We start from the raw sequence: 16178 nt of genomic DNA, 5'->3' as shown, positions 1-16178 counted from the left end.
GGGTGGCGCCCTCAAGACCAGCAGAAGCAGAACAAAATGAAAATGAGTGTTCTGAAGACATGATCCAGAATGAGCAATCTGTCAAAACCGATATCTAACTGCAGTTCTGTCTCCTCAGCTTGCAGCCGTTCGTTTAATTCTCACTAAAAGGCCGTTCGTTCCTCTATTTTGCGCATCAGTTTATGACCTCAACCCATGCCTTGGCTTTTGCAGCCCTGGTCAGTTTTTACACTGGCGGATCGTGATTGAACTGCCTGACTCTGCCGTCTGCGTTGCTCCTGCAACTCCAGCCCCCTGGCTGTGGAACCCTCTCCATTTCTCTCACACTTTTGTCTTCGGTCTGCCCAGACTCTCGTGAAAAGTCGTCACCTCTGGAAAACTGATTTTTTTTTTGTTTTCTTCTGCTCCTCTGCCTCCTGCTACTCTGCTGAGCTTATCCCAGGGCTGCTGCCCCTGGTGATGCTGGGGATCCCAGAGGCAGATCCGGGGCCGGTACTGTGCAGGTTGCTGCTCCCTGTCTGTGGGGGCTGCTGTGAGACTGGATGAGAGCCTGTGAGAATAAGTGTTGAGTTCAGGCAGGGTTCTGGGGAGGGTGGTGTGGTGGGGGGGGGGGTTAGGTAGGAGGAGTCGAGGAGCTGCTATTTGTAGCTCCTTGTGATGGAAGACTGCTGTGTGTGTAAGAGAGAGAGGGACTGCTTTTTTCCTTTTTTTTTTTGCTCTGCTCTGCCCCTATTCCCATTTCTACAGGCAAGCAGATGAAGGCTGGGGAGAAAGGGAGTAGGACGTAGGCACGCAACAGAGCTACAGAGGGGCACACATCTCCATAAAGAAAGAAGAAAAGAGCTTGGTTGGGAAAGGAAAGCAAGAAAAGAAAGGAAAGGAATAAGACGGAGGAGCCGCTGCAAATATTTGCGCCATTTAATGAACTTGTTTCCCTGAAGGTCTCAACCTTATACTGCTGTTTTGTTTATTTTTCTGCACATTGGCGGGAGTAGACTTGTCTAGAATAGCGGCTTGGAGCAGTGCGGAGAGGAACTGGTGCTCCGGGATGCCTTTCAGAAGACGCTGCAGCGGGGCTGGTACAGGACTGACCAAAGCTGGGTTTTGGGTCGTCCTGTGGGGCGCCCTGCTGGGGGGCTGTGCCAGTGCTTGCCCGGCACTCTGCACTTGCAGTGGCACCACTGTGGATTGCCATGGTCTGGGACTCAAAGCCGTGCCCAGGAATATTCCCAGGAACACTGAGAGGCTGTGAGTACTTGACTGTATTGTCTGTCTGTCTGTCTGTCTGTCTGTCTAGTGTACATGACTTCAGTGGAGAAATGAGGAGAACAATAGATCCGGCTATCCGGTCATAAGAAAGCTGCTGCTTCATTATCTGTCTTGCAAAATGCTCCAGCTGTTAGGGCCAGGTAGTAAGAGCCCAGCTCTGGAAAAAAAACAGAAGCAGATGTCCCGCATCTACACATGTGCGTGCGATTTGCATATGTGCTAAAAATATGAAAATGCACTGGGGCAACCCACCTCATATCACACTTTGTGAACAATGCCTGTACCACGCACATCAAAAAGCAACTCTGTTCATCTCTGGGAGTAATTTTTCACAGCTTATGTCAAGTATACTTCGCTCCTAGAGCATCATACAGTCGATTCGATTGTCATCACATCTGATTGATTTCCACACTGTCTCCATTTCGCTGACAAATGCATGTAGAGTAAGGTTCACTTCGGCTTTTGTCAATATTGTAAAACATCTCTTGAGTACATTTTACACTCCTATTGTATATTTAGAAAAAAAATATTTTCTAATTTTCTTTGAATTTCTGTGAGGTTCTTTATGCATATCCTTTTCTTAGACAAATTGTAGGTCATGTCTTCTGGAGTTATGCTACAAAACAGTGCAACTGCATTAATAGCACTTAGTCTGGCTCTCAATCAAATGATTGTAAATTACAATAATGCATAGCTGTTTAGACTCTTTTGAAGCAGATTTCTTGAAATATGCAGTTCTGCCTTAAACAGCTCCACAGCATTTATCCCTCTTCCTGACACGAAACATTTTCTCCACATTAAATTGTTAAATCATGTAGAAAATTACGCAAATCTGTGTTCTAGGTCTGGCTTGCGAGACGGGAGCCCAGACTCCGCTCTTAAGAGAAAGATTTGAATCACTGACATGAACACACTTCAGGATGAATGAACCTCAGGGGCTTTTTTTTCATGTTACAGGTCTAGAGCTTAAAATATTCATTTTGCAATCACTGAAAGCAATCCTGTATGAAGAAAAAAGTGTGATGTTACAGGAATAGAACACAGAATCATTGGAATAGAATACATAGATAGAATGATGAATTATGAAGTTCTGTCTGGTCTTTGGTATAGCAAGAGGTATATCCTGTATGTTATTTGTGCTTCATTGACGTTCCAAAAGGTGCAGTGCAGTTTAATAGAAACACTTTGCTTAAACCAGACTATTCTGTTAGAGGCTCCTGCAAGATGATCATCTTTGTAAAAACGATCAGTTGCCTTTTCAATTGCTAGAAACAGAGATATTGCGGGTGATTTTCATATGACTGTGTCAAATGCATTTGTGTACTAGCTCCATAGATGTGTTCATGTGGCAGGTATTCTCGACAAAATGCACATTTTGAGAGGGTAATTTTAAAAAGTTAATACTACACAGGAAAGATAGACTACATTACGGTTGTCACACTCAATAACTAGGTTATTAAGTAATATTACATTACAGCACCGAAATTCTCTGCAATAAAACCATCTACTAATGTATAAATTACAGTAAATTACATGCAATTTACATTATTAAAAAACCCTTAAGAATCTGAAAGTGTTTTATGTAGGTAATCTCACAAACATATCCTACATTGTAAAGCAACAATCAGTTTAGACAAATGGAAGATTTATTTTAAGTCTTGTCCTTATTGTAGCCATACCAAAATAAAATGCTCTTTGTATAATCTAGGGTGCAGATTATATTATTGTTCCACTTGTAGAAGAGCAATCTTGTAGAAATACAGAAATATATAATACGCACGTGATACTTGTATGTTATATAGAATCAAAACCTGTTGTTTTTTCCCTCTCTTGTCTTGATTAAAGAATGTTTAAAATTTGACCTCCATGGCCTGCCTAAATAATGCACCATATTGCATTATTATTAGTAGTGGAAAGAAGCCACATAAATTGTAAAAATTCAATCTGCCAACGGTCTTCAGTACTTGGTCCCACGGTTATGATCGTGACATTTGGTGCTCCGGCTCCCTCTGCCCCGAGCACTAGACTGGAGCTGCACAAGATCATTATTCAGTTCTGCCTTTGAACATACGAATCGTTACAAACGAGAGGAGGTCATTAAGCCTATTGCCTGTTTGGATGTTAATAGCTAATCGACCCAAGCATTTCATCAAGCCATTTCTTGAAGAAAAACCAAGATATCAGTTTCAACAACTTGACTGTGTAACTTGTTCCAGACTGCCACAACCCTTTGTGTAAAGAAGTACCTTATGTGTTCAGTAAGTCTATACAGTACGTCAACTCTGTTGACTGTGTCATTGGCTTTGATTTGTAGAATGGACTTAGTAATGACACTGAGGGAGGTGACTGAGGCCATAAAATATAGAATAGCTAAAAAATATTGATTATTCAGCTCTTTGATGAAAGTACTTTAAAAAACTAATTTTGTTGACCCTAATCTAAGTTAAAGAGGGAAATGTCTCTTTATTCTCTTGGTTGTGTAAGTGGAGAAACATAACAACTAATAGCCAGGAAAATCAATGCTTAAGCTTTTCCCAATCGATCGCTTTTAACTCAACTCAATGTGAAGTAAGGTGTTGTGAAACTGTATGGTGAAATGTGTATTCTTTTGCTTTTGTACTAACCAGCAGAGACATTGCAGGCTGCAGACAGGAAGGCTTGTTCCAGACAGGTTGTGTTGAGCTCATTTTCAGAGTAGCTTTGCTCCTCTCTGGACTCCTGGGTAGTCTTATCCTTGCTGACAAGAATTGTAAATGGGAAAGGAGAGACAGCAGAATCCCATTTCCACTTGTCAAAAACCCTTTCGATCAAACCTGACCTTTCTGCTGCTCAGATAGATTTTGTAATAACTGTGAGCTCAGGCCTTCATGTGCAAAAATCACAACTCCCACTCATCTTTTAACTATTAACCTGCTGTCCACCTTTGAAGCTAAAGCCATCTGTGAGTCAAATGTTTTGTAGAGGTCTGCTAAGTTGAAGTGCTTACTTAATTTTTAGATATGGTGCTTGGCATCCTAAGCAACTTAATTCCTTCTGGTGCTGCATTTTGTGGCTTCTGCAATTCATTTCACTCATGCCACTGTCTCCTCAAAAACCACTGACTTCTACTGAACAACCCCGTTCTGCAAACATTTAATACCCAAAAGTCAGTCTTTTTTCTCTTTTCGCTCTAAGACATATCACTGCAGATTCCTGCTTTCCCCCACTGCAGCCAGCACTAATTACTGACCTTAAAGAAAACATTTTTTAATCTTATCTTTGCTTCCATCTATTTATAACTAGCCAAAGCACTCACTGTAAAAAAAAAAGATAAAAAGGAATTTAATTTGCACAGAGTATAAATAAGATGATCCAGAGTGCAGATTCCCTCTGGAGGACTCTGGTGCTTTGGGACTGAGAACAAACAACTTAACATTTCTGTAGCACTGCAGAAGCTCAAATTTATTTAGCCCTCCATTCACTGGGTAGCGACTTAACGCCAGAATGAGCCTGACGAAGCTTTGAGTGTTTACAATGGGGATCGCTCAGTAGCTACAGTGTAGGGAAGGGGTGTCACTCTCACCTTCAGCTCTCTACGGGCAGCTTCTAATATTGAGATACTGTTGCCCTGCTCTAGCTCTATAGAAACAGCACGAAGGGATCTCCAGATGCAGTTCTACAGTGCCCTGCCAAATTAAAATCACCAGAGAATGACATAGACAAAGCACCTGCAATACAAAACCGAGCATTTAATAGAAGAGTAGATCCAAGGACATGCACATCTGGTATCTTGTCCTTGAGCAACCATCAGGGCCTGATACAGATATTCAGTCATGGAGAAGGCTTATGTGTGTGCCAAAGGGGAAAAATACTGGGACAGAATTGCACAGTTGAGCTGTTTTAGAGTTTTGGACAACTGGGCTAATTTTTTTTTTGTATATTATCACCGTGTCTTGCAGTGCTGTGTGCCGCCATTGATTTTGCCTGCTTTTTTTCCCAAATGCAGCTGAATTTCAATATTAATGTATTTTTCTGCTAGCAGGGGCTCCTCTGTGAGTGGAAGACCTTCGGCTCTACCTGTTGTCATCTCATAAAAAAAAAGTTACAGGGGTCAGCTTTAGTTTCGTCTACCCCTGCACAGGCAGTGAGAACATTGAACTGTTGCAAGATAGGAAATATGCACAAATCCCAGCAGGAGGCACAGTTAAGTTATCCCATCCTTGAGAAAAGACATAAAGCAGGGCCTGTCTGTGTGTGCGGGTGTTTGGAAAGGACTGCAGGAGGGTCCAGAGAATCCCATTGCTATGTGCTGAACCCAGTGTGGAGACAGAGGTTGTTTGGAATGGATCCAGGCCACTGGAGGAAGGCTGGGCACCATATGTACATATCTTCTGATAAGTAAATAAATAATGGCATAAATAAATGAACAGTTTGGAAACAGAGTGTCTTTGTGCTTTGATGGCTGGGGTTGTACGAGGATGCCTCTGGCATTTTGGCACTATCTATTTATTCAGATAACTGACAGCCTTTTATGTACCTGATCCATAATTTAATCCAGACAAGACGGAACAAATCCCATATCGTGGGGCATGCCGTGGATAGCAGGGATGGGAAGTTAATGGGAGTGCTTTGGCACTGTGCTGCAATCCTAATCAGTTATGAAGGGGATTAACACACTTTGGAACCTGCTGTCATGCCCAGAAAAAATAAATGCAATTTACATGAAACAGCACAGCGTTGCTTGGTTTCATTCATTAATAACTGGCTTGTTATTTTATGCTTTGAGTTACATATATAATAATAATAATAATAATAATAAACGTTATTTTATATAGCGCCTTTAAAGGTGGCTTCTCAAAGCACTTTACAGAATGAGAACAACAATAAATAAAAAAAATACACAAGATAAAACACAATTATAATATAGAGAGGAGATGGTGGATGGTGGTACTACGAAAAGCAGAGGGGCGAAGAATGGAACGAGTTAAGTAAAGGCTTTTCTAAACAAGAAGGTTTTGAGTCTGGATTTGAAGGAGTTTAGAGAAGGTGACTCTCTGATATCCTTGGGCAGAGAGTTCCAGAGCTTGGGGACATAACAGGAGAAGGCCCTGTCACCCATACAATGTAGACAGGCTTGGGGGACAGTTAGGAGACCAGAATTAGAAGAGCGAAGGTTGCAAGGTGGGGAGTAAGGCGATAATAGTTCAGACAGGTTCTGAGGTGCCAAGCCATGCAGAGCCTTATAGGTGAGGATTTTCAATTCCACATGGAATTTGACAGGAAGCCAAGGAGTCCAGGATAGGAGTAATGTGATCACTTGCACTAGACCTGGTCAGGATCCTGGCTGCTGAATTTTGGACATACTGCAGTTTGTTCAAAGTAGATTTAGATACCCCAGCGAGTAGAGCGTTACAGTAGTCAATTCGAGAGAATACAAATGTGTTGATCAGCTTTTCAGCCACTGTTAGTGATAGCATAGGGCGTAGTATAGTGATATTTCTGAGGTCGAATGTTAAGCCAGTTTTGAATATCGCCCCAATTTTAGATTTCAATTTTAGACTGAAGTACAGAACCATCTACAAATAGGGTTACAGAATTGGCTTTACGAAGTTGATGGGGGTGCCAATAAGCATGACGTCAGTCTTGTCACAGTTGAGATGAAGGAAATTTTGAATTATCCAAGTTTTTATGTCAGAGATGCAATTAGATAGAATAGAGACAGCCACATCAGTGTCAGATTTGGTATGGATGTATATTTGAGTATCGTCAGCGTAGAAGTGATAGCTGAGGCCATGTGATCTTAAAAGCTGACCAAGTAGAAACATGTAAATGCTGAAGAGCAAGGGGCCCAGCATTGAGCCCTGAGGAACACCAGACTTAACAAGACCAATTTCAGACTTATACCCATTAAGAGAGACAAAGTGAAAGAGATCAGTGAGGTAAGACTTGAACCATTTGAGAGCAGTGTCAGAGGCTCCTAACACAGTCTCAAGACGAGAAAGTAAGATGTCATGGTCAACAGTGTCAAAAGCAGCACTGAGATCAAGAAGGATGAGTATGGAAAGAGAACCAGAATCAGAAGCTATTAGAAGATCGTTAGTGACTTTGACCAGGGCAGTTTCTGTGCTGTGAAGTTGATGGAAGCCAGATTAGAGGAGTTCGAAAGGTTATTTGTCATGAGGTGATTATGTAACTGAAATGTGACAGCACGTTCTAGAATTTTTGCAAGAAAGGGTAAGTATTTGGCTTCTACATATTTGTTCAGCAAATTATTTGAAATTGTAGGCCTATGAAGCTGATTTACAGATCCATATTACGAGACTGTTTTCTCTGTGTGTAAGGGCACTGCTTTGAATGAAACTAAGCATAAAATGAACAGAAAATGAGAAGAGCATACTAATCTGGTATCTTCTCCGTGAGCATCACTCAGGGCATGATCAGTCATGGAAGAGGCTGATGTGTGTGTCAATGGAGCAGACGTATATTTGGAAAAACAATAAGCAGTTGCACTATTTGGGGTGTATTCTCATTTTACTATGGAAGGGGCTCTGGTGCCTTGTGTGTTATTACTGTATCATGTAGTACTGTGTGTACTACAGGCACTCTCTGTCATTCATTTTTCCCCAATGCTTCTGAAAAACTGCGTATGGTAGCAGCTCTTTAGTTTAACCCTGGTCGGCTTTTTGAGCTGAAAAAGACAGTAAGCCAGATGAATTAGCAAAATTGGCAGAGAAGGAAACAAAATCAAACCTGCCAGTGGGTCAGCAGGAGAGCACAGCTTGTTTGCTGTCTGCGTCTTTGGGGATTTGGCCAAATGCTCTTTGTTAGATTTTGGATACAGGCAATAAGGGGGGTGTATAACTAACAAAGACACACCCCGTGTAGGTATGGCATTCGATTAGTGGATTCCCTGAAGGAAATAGTATACAGCAAACATTAATGATGAGTCACGTGAAATACATGCATCAATACCAGATAGGCTTGGTGTGTGGAGCACTTATATATACAATAATCAGAGCTATTGATGGTCAGATATTGATGTACACACCAATATCTACATAATGCTCAATTTTAGTTAACAGTGATTCCAAAGGGAAAAGCAGGGATGGCTCTGGCTACATAAAGTTAGTATAGCACTCACTGATGGCCAGTATAAGACTCACTGATGGATAGTACAGCACTCACTGATAGCCTGTATAAAACCTATTTATGGCCATTGTAGCACCCACACAAAACTCACTAGTGTCCAATATAACTATTTGGGCTTGCAGTGGAAATGATGTTAAAGATGTTTAATTTCCAAGTCTAATTTTAAAGTCAAGCAGCTGTTAAGGAAAATAATTAAACTGCAGCATTACTTAAAACTTGGAGGCAGGGAGGAAATGGTCAAGATGACATTTAAAATGGCACTTACCCTGTAGGAATGAGATTTGACTTGATTTCATACTCATCAGAGCACTCTGCCTGTTTGTTTTGCCCGTGAGGCTTTCTTCAGCTTCATGTAACAGTGACAGAAAAAGCATGCTTCCAAGCTATGGTGAGGACAATGCAGATACAAGTCTGAATATTTACTACATTACACAAAAAAACTGCAGTAACACAGAAGAGCCTGTGCTAAAGCAGTTTGTGTCTTAACCACACTGCTTAACCTCAGACTCATCTTGCCACAGATGAACAATCCTGATATGTTTGTAGTCAATAATCTCCAACAAAAGGGCAGCAGTTTAGCTATTGGAAAAAGGCTTTTTTTCCCCATATCCAATGTGGCATGTCTGAAATGATGGTCTTTGGAGTAAATGGCACATATTAATGGATTCTACATCACCTTTTGTCGTCGCATTCTGTTGTGGTGCTTAAAAACTTGAAAATAACTACCAAATGAAAACTAATGAAAGTAAGTACTTACAGGTTACAAACAATTAACAGTCCTTTTTTATTTAGTTTGTGCTCGCTGTAGAAAATGGTTATTCACACACAGTATAGAAAATCCCAGATTGAAAAGCGCATTTTAATTTAGATAGATAGATACTTTATTGATCCCGTGAGGGAAATTGCAGTGCAACAGCAGCTTAACACAGACAACACAGCCACAGCATAACGAATGATACAATAATAATAATAATAATAATAATAATAATAATAATAATAATAATAATAATAATAATAATAATACAATACATGCAATACAATCAGTACAGTGAGGGATGCACTAAAAGAGTTATTCACAGTCCAGGACACACAAAGAACAAACTAGAACAGAACAGTATGCAGAAAAATCGTATTGCACACTATGAATATAAATATAAATGTATTACACGGGTCCCTGGCATATATTGCACAAAAAACGGTTGTAAATGGGAAAAGAAAAAGAACAGATGTAGCAGTAGATGTGTTCAGTCCAGAAACAGGTCACTGTCAATGTTGCCTTTGCCCAGACGCAAGGTGGATGCGTTGTACAATCTTATGGCAGAGGGCAAGAATGACCTCCTGTAGCGCTCCCTGTTGCACCGTGGATGGATCAGTCTATTGCTGAACGTGCTCTTAATTTCTACAAGCCTGTCATAGAGGGGGATGGGAGATGTTTTCCATGATGGCCTCTAGTTTGGACACCATTCTCCTCTCAGCCACTACCTCCAAGGGGTCCAGGTCAGACCCAATGACTGAGTTTGCTCTCCTGATGAGCTCGTTCAGCCTTTTAGAATCCACTGCTCTAATTCCAGTCTATTGTCGATGTGCACTCTCAGGTACTTGTATGAGTCCACCATCTCCACGCCACTCCCATGGATGTAGACAGGAGTAGGTTTGACTTTTTCCTCCTGAAATCTACCACCAGTTCCTTTGTCTTTGTTACATTCAGTTCCAAGTGGTTCTCCCCACACCATTCCACAAAGCTGCTGACCAGTCCTCTGTACTCCTCCTGCCCACCCTTGATGCATCCCACAATTGCAGAGTCATCTGAGAACTTCTGCAGGTGGCATGACTTTGAGTTGTACTTAAAGTCCGAAGTATAGAGGATGAAGAGGAATGGAGAAAGAACCGTCCCCTGAGGAGCCCCTGTGTTACTCACTACCTGTTCAGATACACAGTTCTGAAGTCTCACAGACTGTGGTCTGCCTGTCAGGTAGTCAGTGATCCACGAGGTCATGGAGGCATTGACTTGCATCTCCTCCAGCTTCCTCCTTAGAACTAAGGGCTGGATGGCATTGAAGGCACTGGAGAAGTAAAAAAACATGATCCTTACTGTGTTGTCAGCCCTGTCCAGGTGTGAGTAGGCCCTTTGCAGCATGTAGATGATCGCATCCTCCACACCAACATTGGGCTGGTAGGCGAACTGTAGGGTGTCCAGTGATGAGCTAACCAGGGGTCTCAGGTGGGATAAGACCAGCGTCTCCAGTGTCTTCATGACGTGAGAAGTCAGTGCAACTGGTCTGTAGTCGTTGAGGACAGAGGGGCGCCCTTTCTTTGGTACCGGGATCAGGCATGATGTCTTCCAGAGCACAGGGACTCTCTCTAAGCGCAGGGTCAGGTTGAACAGTCGCTGGAGCACTCTGCTCCAAGCTCTTAAAGAAGCCAAAGTAATTTTTTTTTGGGGGGGGGAGGGATTCTTACCTTCTCTCTCAGCAAAAATATATAGATGTGTACAGTTTAATAGTTTTGTATTTCAGGAGAAAAATCTGCCTCTTGTAAACCCAGCAATGTATCAAGCTGCTGTGGACTAGACGCTGTCCTTTTTTGCCGCACTTTTAACTATTTCATTTAAAAAAAAATATTCCACCAGTCTAGTCACTTATATTAAAAAAGGTCTCCCACAAAGAACGGCCATATCTCTTGGGCAGCGTTTTCCATTTTCTGCCCTGCATTCGGGCACTGCTCTGTTGCACACGATGCCCTGTGGAGTACGTTTCCCGGCCTGTGTTAGTGAGACCGCGCTCCTCAAGAGGCTTTTCCAGATGCTGTGTAAAGAGCACCAGGCTCATTTCATGCAAGAGTGAGCTTCGGTGTGACCTTGGCCAGGAGGAGGAGGTGGTGATGGGGTGTAGGCAAAGTTGGGTGGCGACAGGGCAGAGCTGCAGCCTGTCCCCTCACCCGCATGGCCTTAGGATTTCATTTTCCTGGGTTCCACGTGCATAAAATTGAATTTACATTCTCTTGCTCTGTGGGGTAATTTGAGAAAAGCCGTTTGCAGGTCAGCCCTGACAAGACAGATTACCTTACGCCACTTTCTCCCGCTACGCTTCAGGAGAGGTCAGGGATACAATGGTGTAAAGCAAATATGCCTTTTTTATGTCTCAAGCGATTTGCCCTGAGGAGACGGCCGTGTGATATTCTCATCTCATTCGCAGAGGGAGGTCCTGCTCATACATGTGTTTGTGGTAGCAACAAAACCAATAACCCTGAGTTCAGATGAGTTAACAGCCCACCGCTCTTTCGAATTTATATCGGTGATCTTGGAATCCAGCATAGTTGGTAAACTAGTCAAATTCCCTGATGGTGCCCAACTTGTAGGATCTGTGAAATCACGATTTGGGATGTGTAGGCAATCCAAAAAGACACAAAATTCAGAACTAGAAAGCACCTTTCCCAGTGATCTGTAATGTAGAGAAGCGCAGAGTGTTGCATGCAGACATAAAAGTCAGTGATAATCAATGATAAGAAATACTGACACTGCAGAAACTACCTATGAATCGGACATAGATGGCCTCATCTTATTTGCAAATTTTCTGATGTTTTCTGTTTCTACTACTTTTATAGATCCTTTTGTTGGATCTTGTTTTTGATCCTTTCCGAGTATGAACGTCCTAGTACAGAGAGATGTCACATCACATCATTATTGTGTTATCATTTAAGCAATTTTGTTTAAGTCAGAATCTTTAAATATTTTTTGCTACTCAATTTGTAAACCCAAAAGTGTGTTTTTCACATCTCGGCTCTGAACCCCGGAACTTCAGCCACAGGAGAAGGAGGAGGAAATGTAGCCGGACTCCTCCAATCTTCCAGGCCCTTGTCGGTTACCGTCTCACAGCCCGGTACAGGAGGCAGAGTGACAGTCACTGAAGAGGCATGTCACTCACAGACAGCACTGCGCCGGAAAGCACCCAGGAGGCTTCACAGAGAGCGGAGTGAACCCTGGCAGGCTAATCCCACCCTCTGCTCAGTGGCTCTTAGCCAATTGTGCATCACCATCTGGGGAATCCCAATCACAGTCAGATAGTGACATGACCCCGGCTCAAACCTGTCAAACCTGGATTATATAGCTCGGCCTGTGCTCAGGTGAGCTCCTTTACAGGACTGGGACACTTTTAAATCAAATTAAAATAGAGAAACACAGGTACAATGTGACTTTAACAATTTACTAAAATTACAAAACTAGAAGGAGACAAAGATGTGCACACAGTCATTGGAGAGGACCTAGCCCACCACAGAGACAATTCTGGGTTGAAAGCCACACTACCTGTGCAGTGCTGAGACTCATAGGTGAGAAAGATTGCATTGGGAAAAGCAGTTACAGTACGTTTAGCTGATTGCATGTCATCAAAATAGGCCTTTGTTTCTTGAAATAGGTGAAAACTATTTTTGACCTTTTAACTATCTTTGTCACCCTATTTTAAGTGGCTCCTGTTCATACTTTAGTGGTCCTTTACCCTTGAGCCTCTAAGAATGGTGGCAAATGAGAAAAGCCCCTCAACCCATCTTGCAAAAACACGGATCACCATCTTATGTGACCAGCAATTGAAGACAGGCCACAACAGTGCAAGTGCTGAATCCTACCCACTAGACCACCAGGGTCTCAGCTCATTTAGACTCAGGCCTCCCAGACTCAGTAAGCTCCTGTCCTCCATTGTCAAGGGTATTAAGAAGTCAAGGCCTAAAGCTGTGCTGGTAACGTTACTCATTTGAGAGGATGGTGTTAGTCATGGCTTTGGAAAGTAAAAAAAGAACCTGAAATCTGTCTAAGCATAAATCAGGCAATTCTTGCCTGTATGTGTCAGGACAATCTGCTTTTTTGTGGTTACATTTAGCTTCTTCATTTCCCAGGGCAATTTCCTCTTCCAGGACTCCTCACAGCCTGAAGTCCATCTTGATATTTCATTCCTGTTGGCACAGAATAGTTGTTCAAATTATCTTCATATGAGAAAAAAAGGCAGTCAATGGTTATCTAAAAGCTGAGAAAAGGCAGAAATGGACTTGCAACTGAATTGGAATAGTCAAATCTTGGTTCAGAAAAGAAGATGTTATAAGTTTTTAAAATCCATTCCATTGAAATAAGCTCTGACATTCCTTGGCATTTTAACATCAGAAAAAATGTTGTTTCACAATGTTTTGTTTTTTGTTTTCCAAGACTAGAAATGCCTTCAATTAAACTGGGGTAACTTTATCTTCTTGTCCATGTTAAATTAGGCTCTTTGATTTGTATATTTACTTTCAATATCCACTGTCCAGATAGGTTCTGTATGGCATTCTGAGCTCTCACGGCCTTCCTGAGCTATTTCTTGGCTGTCACCTCTGTTTTCCTAGGCCAGAGGGTGGAAGCACTCTCTCCTTACCTCACTGACCTGTCAGTTCCAGTCAAATCTGTGATTAGCAGTGTAAATTCAATACTTAAGACACACATACAAGAATGCAATGTACTCTTATTCTCTGCAAAAAGAGTGTATGGTCGTATAAAGATAATTTATTCCCATACATGGTATTGTTAAGCAGAGGTTCCACAACTCTCTTTTGGTCTCGTCGTGGATGGGCAGCTGATGTCCTGTGCACATGGTACTGCTGGACCGACTGTACCTCATCATCTTCTCACTCTTGCTGACCTTTCTCTTGCCTCTTCTCAGCCATGCAGTTTTTCAACCTCAACCCCTCCACAGAAGACATGCTGTCCTGCTGCTCCTGCCATGCTGTCTCCTCTTTTTCCCAGCTCCTCTGATGTTGTCAATCCTCCCTGGAACCCCGGAACAACCACAGCCTCTCCATCCCCTCTCTTTTCACCATCTCCTCTCATTCCACTCTCCCCCCCCGTCTGGCTCTGGTTGAGCGTCCAATCCAGTGCAGTTACAGCTGCAGCTTTTCTTCATGGTTTTGTCTTCTTTTTTTTCGCTGTCCCCTTAGAAGCGGCCCAGTTGCTGATGTCCACTCTGCCCCCGGGCACACGGTGTCTGTCTGCACTGGGTCAGGGCTCCTTATTCTCAGGCCTTGCTGTCCCTGTCGCACCCTGCTCTACCATGGAGATGGGCTTCCTCCTCCCTTAACCACCCCCCCGAACCTCTGCTGGATTCCATCTTGTGTGGTGGTGGCGCTCTACTCTTCTTTTGGGGGTTCTGCTTGAAATCCATCCTCATCCATTCAGAAATCATCAACACGATCCCACACGACTGGTTCGTGCACAATTTTCTCATCAGCACTGTTCAGCTCTTTCAGGGGTCAGTGCAGTGTCTTTTTCTGTCCACCACAGAGTCACAGGCACCAGCGGTCCAGGGTTGGGTGGTTGTACTGCCATCTGTTCGCCAACTTCCATTGCCTACATCATACAGTATGCACAGCTCATTTGCTCTGCTCTATATGCTACAGACACATTTTCTGATTTGTTCCTGCAGAAGTCGGCATATCTGAACCAACCACAGAAAGCTCACACTTCAATAGCTCCATCATTGAAGGAATCCACATCAGTGTTTTGGGGTTCCCTTAAGCCTTTTGGGGGTTTGTGACAACTCTGACCTTATGCAATTGCGTTTTTAGTACACCCTCAGTAACATAATAATTACACAGCTGATTTAGTTTGAAACAAATCTTGAGTTTGTTGCAAAAGAGTTTGAAGGCACTTAGCCTTTGATAATCTGTTGGAAGTGAATTCCAGAATGTACTTTTTATCGAGAGTGCTGTTGTTCTGCGTTCCCACACATAACCTCTCTTGTTAGCCCGTTATTGTCTTCTGTTTCGAGAATTCCTTCAGAGGTAGAGCAGATGATCCTTGCAAAGGTCTGCATAGCAATTTAACATAAGGAAAGCAGACTTAAAGATCAAAACTCTGCAGCTGGTGTTTCCTCGCAACTTTGCAGTGATGGGATTTTTATCCGGGACTGTTCAACCTTGCTTCTATAGAGGGTGTATTGGTTTAAATACTCGTTCATTTGTTTCAGACCAGGAGATGGTATATTAAGATACACTACACGATGAATCATAATATACAAAAACAGCAGCTTTGGTTGCTAGCTAACGTTTTACTAGGTTCTCTTTCTCCTGTCACCCTTTTAATTATGACTACTCAGTTTATACTTAGCCAGAAAAAGCCCCTATTGAAGCCTTCTCATATACTGTGGAACGCAAAGAGCAAAGTTGTTTAAAATCCAGAAGCACTGAAGAAACATCGATACTGATTAAAAAAAACATACAGAAAACTGAACAGTCAGTACTCAGAAGAAAGCTGAAAATGTAAGGTGCAAGCCTCAGTAACAACAGCAAGCAAAGACAAAAATACTTTTCTTCAAAGCCAGTTTGTTTCCCCGGCAAGGTGCTTGGTACACAAAAGCACACTGACCCATATCATCCTCTTTCCTCTGCCCCTGCCAGCCTAAAGCTGTTCTTAACAAACGTCTCTGCGGCAGCCAGAATATTGAGCTTGGAAATAACCCAGATACAACAGGCTTTCTGGACACGGTCGCATGGAGTCGTTTTTTTGCACGGTTTGTTTTTTTTTTCCTCCTCTGGTCTCAAATTGCATTTCATGTAACAATTCAGAACAGGTCTGGTTTCTTCTTTTGCTTTGAGATTTCCAACAGATGGCAGAACGAAACAGAATGAGATTCTCAGCATTTTCATCAGGCAGTTTTTGCCACAATCAGGACGGGGAGTGAGCATGTTACAGCCCCTTACTCAGCTCAAACTGTCATTCGCGGGTTTCTTTGACAGATCAAATCTTTGAAGGCCAGCAATGTGCT

General features: G+C 42.5%; 1 protein-coding gene across 2 annotated transcripts in view; it reads left to right on the top strand.

Annotated features, from left to right (window-relative positions):
• Positions 1-659: 659 nt before the first annotated feature.
• LOC148661752 (slit homolog 1 protein-like) overlaps positions 660-16178 on the top strand; it is a 158803-nt gene continuing 143284 nt past the window's right edge. Inside the window, exon 1 of one of the 2 annotated variants that reach the window (XM_088635947.1) lies at positions 660-1248. In XM_088635947.1, coding sequence (XP_088492073.1) covers positions 1049-1248 — 200 coding nt within the window. In that variant the 5' untranslated portion in view covers positions 660-1048. The remainder of the gene's footprint in view (positions 1249-16178) is intronic. The other variant, XM_088635948.1, reaches the window with a different exon arrangement.

This window comes from Lepisosteus platostomus, chromosome 6 (genome assembly GCF_059453375.1).
Source record: "Lepisosteus platostomus isolate fLepPlt1 chromosome 6, fLepPlt1.hap1, whole genome shotgun sequence".
Lineage (NCBI taxonomy): Eukaryota > Metazoa > Chordata > Actinopteri > Semionotiformes > Lepisosteidae > Lepisosteus > Lepisosteus platostomus.
This window is presented reverse-complemented; position numbering and strand designations above follow the sequence as displayed.